The sequence below is a fragment of the Mustela nigripes genome, chromosome 11 (genome assembly GCF_022355385.1).
Source record: "Mustela nigripes isolate SB6536 chromosome 11, MUSNIG.SB6536, whole genome shotgun sequence".
NCBI lineage: Eukaryota > Metazoa > Chordata > Mammalia > Carnivora > Mustelidae > Mustela > Mustela nigripes.
In genome coordinates, this window is record NC_081567.1 from 8470403 (window position 1) to 8487062 (window position 16660).

The 16660-nt window shown below is 49.3% G+C and overlaps 1 protein-coding gene across 3 annotated transcripts in view; it reads left to right on the top strand.

Moving 5' to 3' along the window:
- The window catches only part of PRKRIP1 (PRKR interacting protein 1), a 25165-nt gene extending 9073 nt beyond the window's left edge, over positions 1–16092 (top strand). Inside the window, exons 6-7 of one of the 3 annotated variants that reach the window (XM_059414635.1) lie at positions 3112–3222; positions 14794–14880. In XM_059414635.1, coding sequence (XP_059270618.1) covers positions 3112–3197 — 86 coding nt within the window. In that variant the 3' untranslated portion in view covers positions 3198–3222; positions 14794–14880. Of the gene's footprint in view, positions 1–1453; positions 1776–3111; positions 3223–14793 lie in introns of those variants that run through there. The other 2 variants (XM_059414633.1, XM_059414634.1) reach the window with 2 other exon arrangements.
- The last annotated feature ends 568 nt before the right edge of the window (positions 16093–16660 follow it).

A 16660-nucleotide genomic window follows, 5' to 3' on the forward strand; every position in this document is an offset into this window, starting at 1 on the left:
CACTGAGCCACCCAGGCACCCCTCTCTGGCTGCTTTTAAGATTTCTGTCTTTAGGGGCGCCTGGGTGGCTCAGTGGTTTGGGCTGCTGCCTTCGGCTCGGGTCATGATCTCAGGGTCCTGGGATCGAGCCCCGCATCGGGCTTTCTGCTCCGCAGGAAGCCTGCTTCCCACTTTCTCTCTCTCTCTCTCTGCCTGCCTCTCTGCCTACTTGTGATCTCTGTCTGTCAAATAAATAAATAAAATCTTTTAAAAAAAAAAAAAGATTTCTGTCTTTAGATGTCAGCAGTTTGATTATGATGTATCTATGTGTGGATTTCCTTGGGTTTATCCTGTTTGATTCATGGAGCTACTAGAATCTAGACATGTGTCTCTTGTCAAATTTGGAAGGGTTTTTTTTTCAGTCTTTTGTTTCTCTTCTAACTGTTGGGTGATTCCTGTCGATCTGACTTCAAACTATCTCTTTCCTCTGCCATTTCTATTCTGCTGTTGATCCTACATAGTGAATTTTTTATCTCAGTTACTCTTTTTTTTTTTTCCCCAGAAAGCTCTATAATTTTGACTTTTATTTTTTAATGTTTTATTTATTGGAGAGAGAGCAACATTGCATAAACTGGACTGGGGGTCAGAGGGAAGGGGACAGGCAGAATCCCCACTGAGCAGTTCTGGCCTGATCCCAGAACCCTGAGATCATGACCTAAGCTGAAATCAAGAGTCAGGCGCTTAACTGACTTGACCCTCCCAGGCCATCCCCTGGGCATTTTGAATATTATATCATGAGGCTTTGGTCTTGGTGGTATTTGTTTTAGTAGGTAGTCAGCCTGGCTGGGTTCCAGAACACAGGTTCTCCCTAGCCTCCTGTAGTTGTGGTTCCATGGTCAGTTCGGTTTTCCAAGTTTCCACCTGCTCTCCAGGTGTGTCCTGCATGCGCTACCCAGTGGCCAGGCAGGGCTTAGTTCTTTTGAGTTCGGTTCTTGAACTGTTTGGTATGATTCTGGCCACATCTAAGCTTGTGCTGTTAGGCTGAGCCCGGGAGTTCAGAAATGACTTACGGTGCCTTTTCTAACCTCCTTTTTCTCCGTGAGCTCTGCTGTACTTTCTGGTTTCCTGGGACTCCCTTTCTCAGACCCCCAGCCGGAAAACTGGGGCTTTAGTCCCAGGCTGGCACATGCTGCCTTCAGCTGCACCTGCCTCCAGGGCCGAGCAGTGGGAGGACAGCGAAGAAAAGCAGCAGGGCTTCCCCGGCCATCTTAGGACCACAGCTCCTCTGATCAGAAAGAAAGGCTCCCCTCTTCTGAAGTGTTTGTGCCCGCAAGCCCCCATTGCCACCACAGGTGCTGTTGCCACGGCGACTCGGGCGGGATTGCCTGAGCGCTAGGGTCTGAGTGAATGGAGAAAAGGAGACCCACGCATTTCCCTTCCTCTCAACGTCGGGGATCCCTTTCTTTCTCCTCAGACCAGAATCAGAGGGTTTCTTGTGAAGTTCCCGCAGTGCCTGGGCTCCGGGTCTGCATGTCGGATCGCCCCGACCCCAGGCTGGGGGTACTGAGAAGAGTCCTCAGGAATTCAGAGCTGTTCCCGTGGCACTTTGTATACTGGACTGGTCTTTTCCCCTAATCTGCTTGCTTCTCAAGAGCCCATCATTCGGGGCCTCTGGGTGGCTCAGTGGGTTAAGCCTCTGCCTTCAGCTCAGGTCATGATCTCAGGGTCCTGGGATCAAGCCCCGCATCAGACTCTCTGCTCAGCGGGGAGCCTGCTTCCCTCTCTCTCTCTCTGCCTGCCTCTCTGCCTACTTGCGATCTCTGTCAAATAAGTAAATAAAATCTTAAGAAAAAAAAAAAAAGAGAGTCCATCATTCTGTCCACATCCTATAGCGATATTCAGTGGAGAGAAGGAGTCAGATATGCTTGCTCTGTCTTACCTAGAACCCTCCGTTTCTGTCTTTATTTAGAATCTAAACACGGTACTGTAGCTCTTTTGCATTTCAGCCTGGTGCTGATTCAGGTTCCAAAATCCTTTTGAATTCTGATTCTGAAATTCAGCATGTTACCATGACTTTCTGGGGATGTCATGGGCAGAGTTGATAAACATAACTCCTTGGTCATTAGTGAAAATGTTGAGCCAGACTGGGCCTGGGCCAGGGCCTCAGCCCTCCAGCGTCCCCGGGAGAGCTCTGTGTTGGCTGGCAGGGACCCGTTCACTAAGACTTTTAGGGTGGAGTTAATTCTCCAGCTAAGAATCAGCCAGACTCCCTCTTGTTCCCTTACTCCCAGACGTGTCATAAGAAATTCAGAGGTAATTTGAGGTGTGGAGTGAGTATAGTAGATGTAAGTTCTAGGCTTAGCTCTCCCTCTGGCTCACCCTGACCTCAAGCATCTGGCTTCTCTTATTTAAGTAGATTTCTTTTTTTTTAGCTTATAACTGATAAGCACTTTCTAGATCTAAAAGTCTACAGTTTGACAACTTTGCCAAACATCTTGCTGTAATTGAGATACACACCACATTTCGGGGGGGAGGGGGTTCCCCTCAGCAGTGCGTGTAAAAACTCTTCCGTAACAGGAAACTGAGGTTAGTTTGCTCTGAATTTGTACTTAATGAACCTGTATTGGGTCTTTAGGGGTCACATTTTAACTTTTTTGTCATCAGTTCTGTGATCAGAGGAGACCAGTGGCACTGGCACAGAGCTGGGGCCACCTCCTCCTCTAACCTCTTTTACACTTTAGGTGCATGGACCCTGCCATTTTCTGGAACCTTTCTTCAGTTTGCCCAAGGCTGCAAAGCGGATCTGAGCTCACAGAGCGGGCTCTGGTGGTCCCAGGGAGCTCACATCCAGAGCTTCCAGCTTGTTGATGGCGGCCTCAGGCCTCTCCCTGCCCCCCCCGTCTCAAGCTTCGGTTCTGTCAGAAAGACGACGTTTGTGCCCAGGTGGAGTCGCACCTTGTAACACGGTGTTTTGTCACACCGAGGTTGTGATCTTTGCTCGCCGAGTCCTGCAGTCGGTTCCCAGGTGGCAGCTGTCGTTTTGTCGTTTTTCCCAATGCGAATAGAGCAGGCTAGAAATCGTCCGAGTGCGTCACTCCTCTGGATAAAGGGATCTGTGAAATTTTCTTTCAGTTTCTGTGTTGGCCGTGGGCTGCCATCCAGCAAATTGGAAAATCGCTGTTGTAGGACGTGGGCCCTGCCCTTACGCTTCATCGTGAAGTTAGCGCCTGTCCGGACTAAACGGTACAGTGACGCGGCCGGGTAGGGCTTGTGCCAGCAAGCAGGAGAGAGCATGCAGGTCGGGAAGGCCGTGTGTGCCTTCTCTGTCTCCTTCCTCAGTTTTCGCTTTGTGAAAGAGAAGATGGGTTTTCTTGCTGTCTGGTTGACATGAAGAGAAACTGAGTGTGGTGGTACTGGGTTGGGCCACAAGGTGGCTTCAGGGCACCACTGGGTTCTTGAGGAACTTGGGCGGAAGATCACTGCAGCTTTTTAAGCCCTTCTAGAAAGCGGTGAGGGGCAGGCAGCAGGCTAGGCGTTCTGTTCTGTTGTTGGAAACTGTCCCCGTTTGTTGTCCACACTGGTCCAGTAATTTCGGTGGGGACGACCAGTCCGAATGACCCCACGGGACGGCGTTAAACCAATGTGGATTATTTTGAAACCTTGAACTCCCCAAACCAGCGTTACTTAATCCTAACAGGCCGGCCCACCAGAAAAACCTAGGGCGGCCTCCGGTGATTCATGACAAGGTACGTCTAGAGCAGCTGTGTCAGCATTTTGGGTCGAAGAATTCTTTGTTGTGAGGGGCTGAGTCCTGGTCACTGCTAACTCTGCCCACTAGATGGCAGTAGTGCCCACCGCCCCCTGCTTACTGACAGTCACAGATGTCTTCCAGACTTTGCCAAGTGTTCATCGGGGGAGGGCTGAAGGGGGGGAGGCGACAAAATTGCCCCGATTAGGACTTCTCTCTCAACTGATATCTGGTGTTCAGAAGGCACTGAGTATGTTTTAGATTGAACCGTTGTTTCAGTGCCCAAATTCTTAGATTTGCTATGTTGGAAAACTCCGTATGCTTTGTGCCTTTTGAGAATAAAGCTAATAGGGGTGCCTGGGTGGCTTCGTCAGTTCAGCGGCTGTTCAGATCATGAGCCCAAGGGCCTGAGATGAAGCCTCGTATCAGGCTCCCTGTTCAGCAGGGAGTGTGCTCCCTCCTCTCCCCCTGCTTGTGCTCCCTCTCCCTCTATCAAATAAATAAATGCAATCTTTAAAAAAAGGAGAGAGAGAGGGAGAGGGAGGGGTGCCTGGGTGGCTCAGCCAAAGCCTCTGCCTTCTGCTCAGGTCATGATCTCAGGGTCCTGGGATCGAGCCCCATATTGGGCTCTCTGCACAGCAGGGAGCCTGCTTCCTCCTCTCTCTCTGCCTGCCTCTCTGTCTAATTGTGATCTTTGTCAAATAAATAAATAAGATGTCAAAAAAAAGAGGGAGAGAATAAAGATAATATATGAACATTTTAGAAGTTTTTGGAGTGTATAGAAGAATAAAGTAAAAAATTTAGGTTATCTGTAATCCTTACTAAAGTCATTTTGACATTTTGAATGACTTTTTTAAATTCAGTTTTTAAATATATGTCACATAAGCCTCTTTAGGTAAATACTGTATTTATAGTTGTTCTGATTTTATCACATAGCATTGCCTCATAAATATTTTCCATATTCTTATAATTCCATAGTACAAGGAAGGATTTTTTCTTAATCCTTTCTTTCTTTCTTTCTTTCTTTTTTAAGTTAATATCCGTTTTGGAGTACCTGGATGACTCAGAAGAGCATGTGACTTTTTTTTTTTTTAAGATTTTATTTATTTATTTGACACAGAGAGAGAGAGAGATCACAAGTAGGCAGAGAGGCAGGCAAAGAAGGGGGAAGCAGGCTCCCTGCTGAGCAGAGAGCCCGATGTGGGGCTCGATCCCAGGACCCTGAGATCATGACCTGAGCCGAAGGCAGCGCCTTTAACCCTCTGAGCCACCCAGGTGCCCCAGCATGTGACTCTTGATTGATCTCAGGATCATGAGTTCAAGCCCCATGTTGTAGAGATTACAAGAACAAGTAAACTTTAAAAAGTAAATAAATGAGTTTCAGTTACATTCAGTGACATTTACCTGGTATTCCTAAAATATAGGAATAAAATCTCAGATTCCTAGATTTTAAAATATATTGTAAACAATAGTGTAACAGTAATGGAAACAGCTCATATATTATCCTCATCAGTCCCCTCTCCCTGCACGTGTACGTCATTTGCGTAGTGTGTGAATAGTTGTCCGCTTTGCATATTTAATTCTGTAAGCATTTCTGGCTCTTCACAATTTGTTGAGTGACTGATGACATCCAGCCGTTGTCCCGCTGCGACACACCTCTTTGCCTTTTGTTAAACATTAGATTGATTCATTTTTGTCTTTAGAAGACACTTTGTAGTGAATATTATGTACCCCTTTATGGTTTATTTCTGTAAGACAAATTTCCAGCAGTGGAGATTACTAGATCACAGAGTATAAAAAGATTTAACGACTCTTGAAGTACATTTCTTTGCCGAGGAGTCATACCAATTATTACTGCCATCAACAGCGTGCACCAGTCTCCACTTCTGCTGTATCCTTGCCAGCACTGGCTTTTCAAAATTACTCCTCCATGTGGATAGGAATGTGACTTCAAAAGCAGTCATGGTCTCACTGGGGATTAGTAAAAACCGCACAAAGATCCAGATCCAGATCTGGCCGGACCAGGGTGGCAGCCTCCACTCTCTTCCCGGCCCCCACTTCTCCCCCCTGTGTGCAGTCCCCAAAGCTCTGGTTAAAACAGAGATTAGACGGTCCTTTGTTCTTTTGCTTATTGTCAAAAAACAGAATTCATCCAAGTAAATCTAAGGATCTAATTGGTTTTATTACGCAATTCATGAGTCAGCTTCCCATCTAGCAAGTAGAGAGATGCCCCCCGGAGGTCGAAAAAGGGGGAAGGTTTTTATTGGAAGGAGGGTGGGGCCAGAAGTTAGTGGCAGGGTTTTTAGTCATGCATATGACCTCTCTAGTGTTGATCAGGAAATTTCCGTTCAGTTGTTAAAAGGTCACATTCCTGGGATAGATTGAAAGTAATTAAGTCTAATTAAGTCGGTTTGCTGTTGGGGGTAGGGGCAAAGGACTCCATTTTTTACTTTCTTTATTAATTTTGTATAATAATAGGGGCACCTGGCTGGCGCAGTTGATGGAACATGAGACTCTTATCTCAGGGTCGTGAGTTCAAGACCTATGTTAGGGGTAGAGTTTATTTAAAAAAAAAAATTACATAGGGGCGCCTGGGTGGCTCAGTGTGTTAAGCCTCTGCCTTCAGCTCAGGTCATGATCTCAGGGTCTTGGGATCCAGGCCCGCATAGGGCTCTCTGCTCAGCAGGGAGCCTGCTTCCCCCTCTCTCTCTGCCTGCCTCTCTGCCTACTTGTGATCTCTCTGTCAGATACACAAATAAAATCTTTTTAAAAAAATTTTTTTAAAAATTATATAATAACAATAGCTGACGCTTATTGAATATTTATTACGTATCCCAGCTGTAAGTGCTTTGCGAATATTATCCTCCCATTTGCCCTGAGACACAGGCAGGCAGTGGTGTTACCTCGTTTTACAGTTGGGGCATTGTAGGCACTGAACAGGGTTAGAGGGAGGGAGTGACGGGGCACAATTGGAACCCAGGTAATGGGTCTCCACCGTCCGGTGCGCTTACCCACAGGGTGACCCTGCTTGGAATCCAGTCGGCAGCTCCTGCATTCCCGGTTCTCTGCTCCCGCTGGTGTACACCTCTGTTCTTTTTTTTTTTTTTTTTAAGATTTTATTTATTCATTTGACAGAGATCACAAGTAGGCAGAGAGGCAGGCAGACAGAGAGGGGGAAGCAGGCTCCCTGCTGAGCAGAGAACCCGATGCGGGGCTCGATCCCAGGACCCTGAGATCATGACCCGAGCCGAAGGCAGAGGCTTTAACCCACTGAGCCCCCCAGGCGCCCCACACCTCTGTTCTCCCCCCTTGTTTCACATGCTCCGGGCTCTGTGCTCCGTCCTTTTCCCTGCTGCTTGGCTCCCCTTCTGCCTGAAGAGCTTCAGGTCATCCTGCACCTTCCTCTTGCCATGTTCTCTCTCTCCTTAAAGCCTTTCCTACCCTCCCTCCGTTACCGAACCATCTAGCCTTTCCCTCCCCCTTGCTCCCAGAGGGCTGTGCACTTAACGTGGTTTAGACAGTCTGCTAAGTCACCTAATGTGGTTCTCTTGAAGGAGCCAAGGGCAGGCTGCCCCAAGATGGGCCACGTGGGCATGAACATAGTCTTTGAGTTTGTTAACCTTAAACATAAGAATTACCAGTTACTTGACCAGTAAAAAGGGCGTTATTCAGGAATAAAAGAATTGCAGTTGGGCACAAACAAGCTGTTCCCAAAGCGCAGGCAAGTCTAGAGAACAAAGGAGAGGGAGTGCTTTTTTTTTTTTTTTTTTTTTAAGATTGTATTTATTTATTTATTTATTAGAGTGTGAGAGAGAAAGAGCAAGCATGAGCAGGGGCACGGGGCAGGCAGGAGAGGGAGAAGCAGACTCCCTGCTGAGCAGTGAACCCCGCGTGAGGCTCAATCCCAGGTCTGCAGGATCGTGACCTGAGCTGAAGGCAGAGGCTTAATCAACTGAGCCATCCAGGCGCCCTGAGGAAATGCTTTTGAGGAGAAAAGGAGTAAGTTGGGAAGGCTGTTACAAACTAAAAGTTCAGGAGAGTAAACTTGGAATTCAAAGTATGGTGGCTTCTCATTGGCTAAGCTTTTGGGGCAGGGGCGTCCGTGGAAGGCATTTCTTTCTCCAGCCGGGACAGTAGAGCAGCATCCACAGAAAAGATGAGTTCCTCTCTTGTTGTTGGGTCTGCAGCTGATGGTGAGGGCACGGCGCAACCCCCCTCAACTCCGTTTGGTAAGGTTTCCCGTTACTAATTTTCACGAGTTAGAAGCAGTCAAAACCCAGCAGATTCAGGAAAAGCTCTTTACCTCCCCCTCAGCTGCCTGCTGTACCAGGAAGAGAGCTATTAACAGAGATTCTTCTTTACCTAAGAAATTATCTACACAAGAGGGCACACTTTGTTTTCCAAACATCTCCTGTTACCTTCCTGCTAATGGTCTTCTGCCTCTTTGTATCCTCAGACTCCTACCCCTCTCCTGTGCTCAGGATGTCGCTTAAGCCTTCCTGTTGCCTGTTTTTGGAATTTTGAGTCTGTTCACATTCCCCATACATAAAAAACTAGATTTGATTTTCTCCCATTACAGTCTCACGTCAGTTTGATTCTTAGTCCAGCTAGAAGGACCTTGAAGGGTAGAGGAAATTCTTCCCAACACAATTTGACTGTAAAATCCAGTTCTATGAGTGTAGGGCAGTGTCTTTTGTTTGTTTGTTTGTTTTTAATAAAAATATTTTAGAATAGTTTTGGATTTACAGGAGAAGTCCAGAGATAGTATGATCCCAAGGATTTCCATATCCAGCTTTCCCTTTTATTAACATCTGAAGTTAACCATTTTATGACAATTAATGAGCAGTATTGATAGATACATTAGCCAAAGTCTCTACTTTATTCAGATCTCCTTAGTTTGTACCTAATGCCTTTTTCTGGCTTCAGAATCCCATCGAGGATATCACATTACCTTTAATCACCACGTACCCTTAGGCTTCTGTTAGCTCTGACAGTTTCTTAGACTTGTTTTTGATGCCTTTGAGAGTTTGGAGGATTGGATGTCCTGTAGAATGTCCCTCAACTGGATTTTTTCTGATATTTTCCTCCTGATTAGCCTGGAGTTATTTTATTTTGGGGAGGAAGGCCACACAGATAAAGTCCGGTTCTTAATCCCATTATATCAAGACTGTATACCGCTGAGATGACTTGCACTGTGGATGCGTTGACCTTGATCGCCTGGCAGAGAGGCAACGCCTGCCAGGATTGTCTACTGTAAATTCACTCTGCTTCTCCCCTTTCCCACACTGTACTTTCTGGAAAGAAGTGACTGCCTGCCGCCCACACTGCATATCAGCTGAGGAGTCTCAGCGCCTCCTCTCTGTGAAGGTGTAGTAACCACATGGATGATTTGAAATTCTTCTGCACAGATTCTCCTCGTCTCCCCTGCTTGTGTATTTCAGTACGGCCTTGCGGATGCTGACTTTATACTTTAGGTCGAATGCAGCACCCCCCTTATTTCTCTTGTCGCCTCGCGTGTTCTGGCTCTGGTCATGCGGGCTTCTTTCCTTTGGCTTCTGTGGCCCCTTTACATATTTCCTGCTCCAGACCTAGGACCAGCCATTTCTCCAAGGAGGTTTGGTTCACTTTTTTGGGGAATGGTTTTAGAAACCAAGATCTGGGGGTTAGGCATGTTCTTTGCCGCTGGGTGGTGGTGTTTGTTTAACTGATAGAACAAGGAAACATGCGCACGTACTAACCAGTGTGTTTACACGTATTTCTGGATATTTCTAGACATAACATAAACTCAGATAAACCTGAGCTTATCCTGATGCCTCCAGCTCCGATCCATGACCACATGGATCATTCCAGCCTTCCAGCGTGAGCCTCCAGCCTCATTCCAGCTTGTTTGCCCGTAACCTGCCACTCCGGTGAGGAGCCTGGCCTCTGCCCTCCACCGCTTACTTGTCCCGTTGTCCAGTTCCAGGGCCTGTGGGTGGTGCCTTCAGAGTTGTTAACCTGTTTCCCTCTGCGAAACCGTTTTCTCAGCTAGAGTCCAGTGTTCTGGACAGTTCCTTTGACTTTGGTCATACAGACACCGCTATTGCCAGAATTCCTTAGGGCAGCACTTTTCTCCCACCCCCTTCACAGAAGTTGTTTCATCTGTTGGGTACAGGGTTGGATTCACGTGTCACCTTCTGCATCCATCCTGGGATCCTCAAGAACTTCGCAAATTTGCATACATTAGGTTTATTCTTCGTGCTGTGAAGTTCCGTGAGTTTTGACAAATGCATGGCGTCCTGTATCCACTATGACAGTGTCCTGGGGAATCGTCTCACTGCCTTAAAAAAAATAAAAATAAAAAGAATCCCGTGCTCCACCTCCAGCCTCCTCCCACCACAGTCCCTGGCGGCCGCCCGTCTGTTCACTGTTTTCCATAATGCCATGTAGTTGGAGTCCTAGAACATGCGGCCTTTTCGGCTGGCTTCCTCCACTTGGAAATATGCACATAAGATCCAGCCGTGCTTTTGCCTGGCCTCGTAGCTCTGTCCTTTTTATCGTGGAACGGCCTTCCAGCCCACGGCTAGGTCATGGCTGGTTTCTCCAGTCACCTTTCGAAGGACATTGGGGTTGCATCCTGTTTCAGGTGATTTAGGGAGAAAGCTGCTGCAGACATCTGTGTCATGTCTGTCGTGCGGGTGTTCTCAGGTCCGCTGAGTGTGTGCCTGGGAGGGTGATGGCTGGTTCCTGTGATAAGAGTGCGTTTCGCTGTGTAAGAAACTGGCAGACTGGCTTCCAGAGCAGCCGGACCGTCCCGCCCTCCCAGCGCAGTACGGGGGCTGCTGGCCTCCACGTCCTCCCCAGCACGTGGCAGCGCCCCTGTCTTCAGTTGTAGCCATTCTGGGCTGTGTTGTGCTGTCCCGCTGTTGTTTTAATTTGGGGCGGCTTCTTTTTCACTCTTGTGTCCTAGATATTAAACCTAGTAGTAATAAACACTTTATTTTTTGTTTATTATGTTGAAAGAAGGAGCAAGTGAAATAACTTTGTCGAATTACCAAAGGACTTGCGTGTGCACCAGATTCCTAGGCCTCTCCTTGAAGGTGATGTTTCCAGGCCCCGACAACATGTTTCCGACACATAACGGATCGGTTGTGTTTACTGTTAGGAGGGGTTGGTGGTTCTTAGAGAACCTTGAGGCAGAGTATAAGTAAGTTATGCAACAAAGCAAAATCATCAACAGTTTCCACCTTGGAGCCCCAAGTTCTAGAGCAAGCCCCCCGCTGGTGTACAGGGAATGGGCTACAAGCGTCAAGGACTGTGTTCCCCTGGGCCTGTGGGGTGGAGACTGAGGCCGGAGGCCGTGGACCAGTCGTACCACGTGCCATAGAAACAGCATTCTTTCCTGTGCCTGCCACGCTCTGGGAGCTGGGGGTACTGGCCTGGCGTCTGGGGGCTCAGAGCCAGGTTTTTGATGCATCCCTAGTTTTTCACTCCCATTTTTTTCCATGGTATGCACAGTTTCTCTTTTCCTGTTCTCTCTCTTTTTTTTTTTTTTTCTTTTTGTATTGTAAAAATACACGGAACATTTTCCATCTTAACCATTTTTAAGTGACAGCTCAGTGGCGTTAAGTGCGTTCGCCCTGTTGTGCAGCCGGCACCACCATCCTTCCCCAGAACTCTTCATCCTGTGAAATGGAAACTGTACCTACTTAGACATGAACTCCCCCCGCCCCCGCCCCGCCAGCCTAGCAACCACCAGGTTACTCTCTGTGTCTGTGCACTGGAATCATAGGCACCTGACTCTGTGGGGCCTTGTTTCACTGCACAGAATGTCCTCAAGGTTCATCCATGTTGTGGCAGGAGTCAGAACGCCCTTCTTTTTAACGCTGAGTGATCCTCTGCTGTGTGCACGGACCCCACTTTGCTCATCCATTCAGTGTGTCCGCCTCACCCCCATCTCCGCCGGGTTTCCCTTTTGCCTCTGTTTCCTCGTGCACTTCTGCAGGCACCGTTGGGTGGAGGCCCAGACCATCCAGGTCCGAGTCCTGCTTCCTAGTGGTTTGAGACCTTGAGTAACCAGTTCCATAACCTCTGCGAGCTCCATTCCTCATCTGTGAAGTGGATCCGGAGTAGTGGTGCTTGTCTCTTAGACTTCTCTTTTTAAGTAATCTCCACGCCCAGCGTGGGGCTCGAACTCACCAACCTGAGATTGAGTCGCGCACTCCACGGACTGAGCCGGCCAGGCGGCCCCATCTCATAGATGCCCGTTAGAATGAAACAGGGTGGTGTATGGAAAGACTTAGCATGTGCCTAGCACCTAAGAGGTTTTTTAGGGTTTTGTTTCATTACGTTTTAAGATTTTATTTATTCATTTGAGAGAGAGCACAAGCAGGGGGAGAGGCAGAAGGAGAGGGAGAAGCAGACGCCCTGCTGAGGTGGGAGCCTGATGCGGGGCTCGATCCCAGGACTTGGATCATGGTCTGAGCTGAAGACAGGTGCTTAACCATCTGAGCCACTCAGGTGCCCCCACATAAGAGTTTTTTTTTTTACAAATATTAGTTATTAAAACATGCTTGGGATGCCTGGCTGGATCAGTTGGTTGAATGTCGGACTCTTGGTTTTGGTTCTGGTCATGATCTCAGGGCTGTGGGGTTGAGCCCCACTTTGGGCTCCCCACTCAGTGCAGAGTCTGCTTGAGATTCTCTCTCTACCCGCCCCTCAAATAAAGAAATAAACCTTAGAGAATAAAACGTGCTCACTGTACTTTTGAAACTTCTCATTCCTTTCGGCATGAGGTTGCGGAGAAGGAGGAATATCCTAAAGCAGTGAAACCGAGTCTGAGAGATGGTTCCAGCCTCTGCCAGGAGTGCTCTCCCATGGCCCAGCCTGGGGCCTGAGGGTGAACTGTAGACCGCGCTGTGCCCGGGGCACCCCGGGCCTTCCGCCCTGTAGCTGTCTGGCCAGCCCTTTGATGACAGCAGTAGCACAACTCTGGGTCCCTGGGGGCTCTAGGGGGTCCTCGAGCGAGTTCCTGCTTATCTGCAGGGAGGAGGCCTGTTGGTGGGCCTGGGGAGCCCGCGGTGCCCGCAGGGGGCTGGAGGACAGGACTGCCTCTGTGGGCTCTGGCTCTCCTGTTCCAGCTCTCGCCCACTGCCCCCGCTCCCAAGGAGAGGGGAGGAGGAGGGGGAGGAGGAGCCGGGAACAAGTTGTCTCGCTGCTTGGTTTCTGGCCAGCTCAGCTGCGCCGTGGGCACCAACAGTCATGCCGGGGAAACATTGGAATTCAGAGATGCACGTGGAGTGTCGACAGAGGAGGTTTCTGGGTCTGTGGGAAGAGCCGGGAAGCTGGCATATTTGTTGTGGGCAGATCCCTCTGCTACATAGTTTTTAAGTCCCGTCGTGAGAGCTTGCGACTTGGGCGGGAGCGTTGTTCGCCTAATGTTAAGTGTTAAAGTGGTGGCTGGGGACATGGCCCTGCCATGGTGACAGTGACACACATGGGTCGGAGGGGGGAGCGACCTCTAAAGAGCAGTGAGGGGGCTGCCTGGGTGGCTCAGTGGGTTAAAACCTCTGCCTTAGGCTCAGGTCATGATCCAGGGTCCTGGGATCAAGCCCCACATTGAGCCCCACGTCGGGGAGCCTGCTTCCCCCCGCCCCCGCCTGCTTTTCTGCCTACTTGTGATCTTTCTCTCTGTGTCAAATAAATAAATTATTTATTTATTTATTTATTTATTTGACAGAGATCACAAGTAGGCAGAGAGGCAGGCTGTGGGGGGAAGGAAGCAGGATCACTGCCGAGCAGAGAGCCTGATGCGGGGCTCGATCTCAGTACCCCGGGATCATGACCTGAGCCAAAGGCAGAGGCTTTACCCCATTGAGCCACCCAGGCACCCCAATAAATAAAATCTTTTCTTTTTTTTTAAGATTTTTATTTATTTATTTGACAGATCACAAGTAGGCAGAGAGAGAGAGGAGGAAGCAGGCTCCCCGCTGAGCAGAGAGCCTGACGTGGGGCTCCATTCCGGGACCCTGAGATCATGACCTGAGCCGAAGGCAGAGGCTTTAACCCACTGAGCCACCCAGGCGCCCCACTAAATAAAATCTTTAGAAAAAAATAAGGGGTGCCTGGATGGCTGAGTCATTAAGTGTCTGCCTTCAGCTCAGGTTCTGATCCCAGAGTCCTGGGATCCAGCCCCGCATCGGGCTCCATGCCCAAGCAGGGAGGCCTGCTTCTCCCTCTCCCACTCCCCCTGCTTATGTTTCCCCTCTTTCTCTCTCTCTCTGTCGAATAAATAAATAAATAAATATCTTTTAAAAAGTAAAATAAAAAGCAGTGAGGCCCAGTTGATGGGGTGTTGGGCTCTCTTTACGGATGCTTCCGGACCTTCCTCACAAAGATGGGCTCCAGCTGCCAGCGGCGGCAGACCGGTTCTGGGACCCACCCTTACATCGGAGACGTGGCATGTGAGACTGATGACGTGAGCCCCTCCTCTGGCTCCTCACGCTGTGTGGGAACAACTACAGCTGACCCTTGAACAACACGGGTGTGAACTGTGTGGGTCCGCATATATGTGGATTTTTTTTTTTTACAGTACAGCACTGTAAATGTATTTTCCTGATTTTCTTAACATTTTCTTATATCTGGCTTACTTTTCTTAAAGTCTGCTTTACTGTAGGAATGCAGTACGCAGTACATGTCACATACAGAATGTGCTAGTGGTCTGTTTATGTCACGGGTAAGGCTTCTGGTCAACAGACGGTTTGTAGTTCCGTTTGGGGGGGGCGACAGGAGTTATACATGACGGGGCACCAAGGTACTCAGCCGGTTAAGCATCTGACTTGATCTCAGCTCAGGTCTTGATCTCAGGATCATGAGTCAAGCCATGCTGGGCATAGAGCATGCTTTAAAAAAAAAAAAAAAAAAATTATGTGTGGATTTTTGGCTGCATGGGGGATGGGTGCCCCTGACCTCTGCACTGTTCAAGGGCAAACTGTAGTTCATAATTTCTCCTTCGTGTTCCTCCATTTTAAAGCATCCCTTGGTTCTCTGGGTCTGTTGGTCTCTAATCCGATGTCGTGTGATTACAGGATCCAGTCAGTCTCAGGAGCAGCCATCCAGTAGCTCTGAGGAAGCATCTGGAACAGAGGAGGAGGAGGAGGAGCAGCCCAGCTACATCACGGGGCGATGACCGTGTTTGCCGTAGTGGCTGTCTGGAGCCTGGCCCGCTCTGCGGCCGAGCCTCCGAAAAGCCTCCACACAACCCAAGGCGAAAGGAGGCTCAGTTTCAGCTCAGCTCTCCTCCTAGCGCCTTGCTGGAGAGAAGCAAGCGGGGAGCCATGCTGACTGTGGACAGCCCCGCCTGTTGGCAGGCCTCCGTGCCTGTGGGACAGAGAGGCCCGTGTCCTGGACCCTTGGGGCACCGCCGAGCAGAGTTCATTCACGTTCCGGCTGATGGGGAACACGTATCACCTTCTGCCCCTGGTGCCTCTTCTCCTGTTGGGACAGTGATGAGTTTGGACTCGTTTCTGTGACAGAAACGTTTATTTAGTAAAGAACAGAAACATCAGGTTTTGTTCAGACCTGTCTAATGTTGTTCCAAAGCCGCAGGGACGGCTGGGAAGCGATGTGACAGGGCGGCCTGTTCCCGGGCTTGGTGAAGGAAATGGCTCTGGCTCTGCGGCAGCCCGCGCTGCACAGTGCAGGACCCCCACTTCCTCCAGCTGAGGGGCAGACTGTACCCCATGACACGTGCTGCTGCCCAGCACTCCCCAGTCCCCAGGCGTGAACTGGGGAGCCCCAGAGTCGGGCAAAGGGAAATGTGGGGGCTCAGCCAGGGGCCGAGCCGTAGAAGGGCAACTTGGTGTGGGAAGAGAGCCTTTGAGAAACCCAGTTAAAGACTAGAAAAACAAGCAGGTAGAGCATCCAAGCTGGCCTGGGGCAGAGCAGAGAATGGGGAGTCCCAGCCCAACCCGAAGGGAGGGAGTGAATGGGCCGAAAGCTGCATTTTCGGCCTGTGGTAAGGGGAGTTGAACAAAGTGTGAGGTGAGCAGGGGCAGCCTCAGGCCAGCAGGAGGGACAGAGATGATTCGGTTTAGAGCCTTTGCTCACTTTGGGGGTTATTTATCTCGTGTTCCAAGTTTCTAAGTACATTTTGTGCCTTTTATTGAGTGTGAGAGAAGTAAGGAAATAGTGGTTTTGAGCGAAGGGAAACCAAAAAGCATTTCACTTGTTTTTTCATTTTTGCAGTATGGATTTTCCTGGCCCCACCCTCAGCCAGGCGACATCTGTGAGCACTTCTGTCCTTTAAGCAATTCAAGCCACAGGAATTTTTCTTTCCCAGGGAGCTGAAATGGAAAATCAGCACTAATAAATTAGCATGCCCCGTGGCTGTACGTTCTGGAACCTGTGTTTCTCTCGCCGCCAGGGACCGGCTGGTTAGTTTTGTGTTTATTTTTTGTTCTTCTATCTTGGTACTGTTGGTTTCCTTATCTCCGCGCAAGATGTGTGTCACAACTCTTGCTTTGAATCTCCAGCCTGCATCTCGTGGGTGTTCTCTCACCCTGGAGGCTGTCCACGGTGCTAGAGCTTGGAGCCTGAAGACCTAGGTATTCCAGGGCTTTTTTTGGAAGATTTTATTAGAGAACACGGATGGCAGAGGGAGGGGACAAGCAGACTCCCTGCTGAGCACAGGTGCCAATGTGGGGCCTGATCCCAGGGCCCGAGATTGTGACCCGAGTCATAGACTCTTCACCCTCTGAGCCACCCACGTGCCCCCCTGGGTATCCAGTTCTGACGCCGCCTCTGGTGCGTCTGGCCCAGAGCTTATTAATGTGGGGGGTGGGGGGCGAATGCCAGAGCAAACAGCAGGACGTCGGCTGGAGGGTTATGTTCTGCACCTTTCCTGGGTTTTGGAAGAGGATGTTTAGGTAGGAAATGTGTGGTAATTTCTGGCAG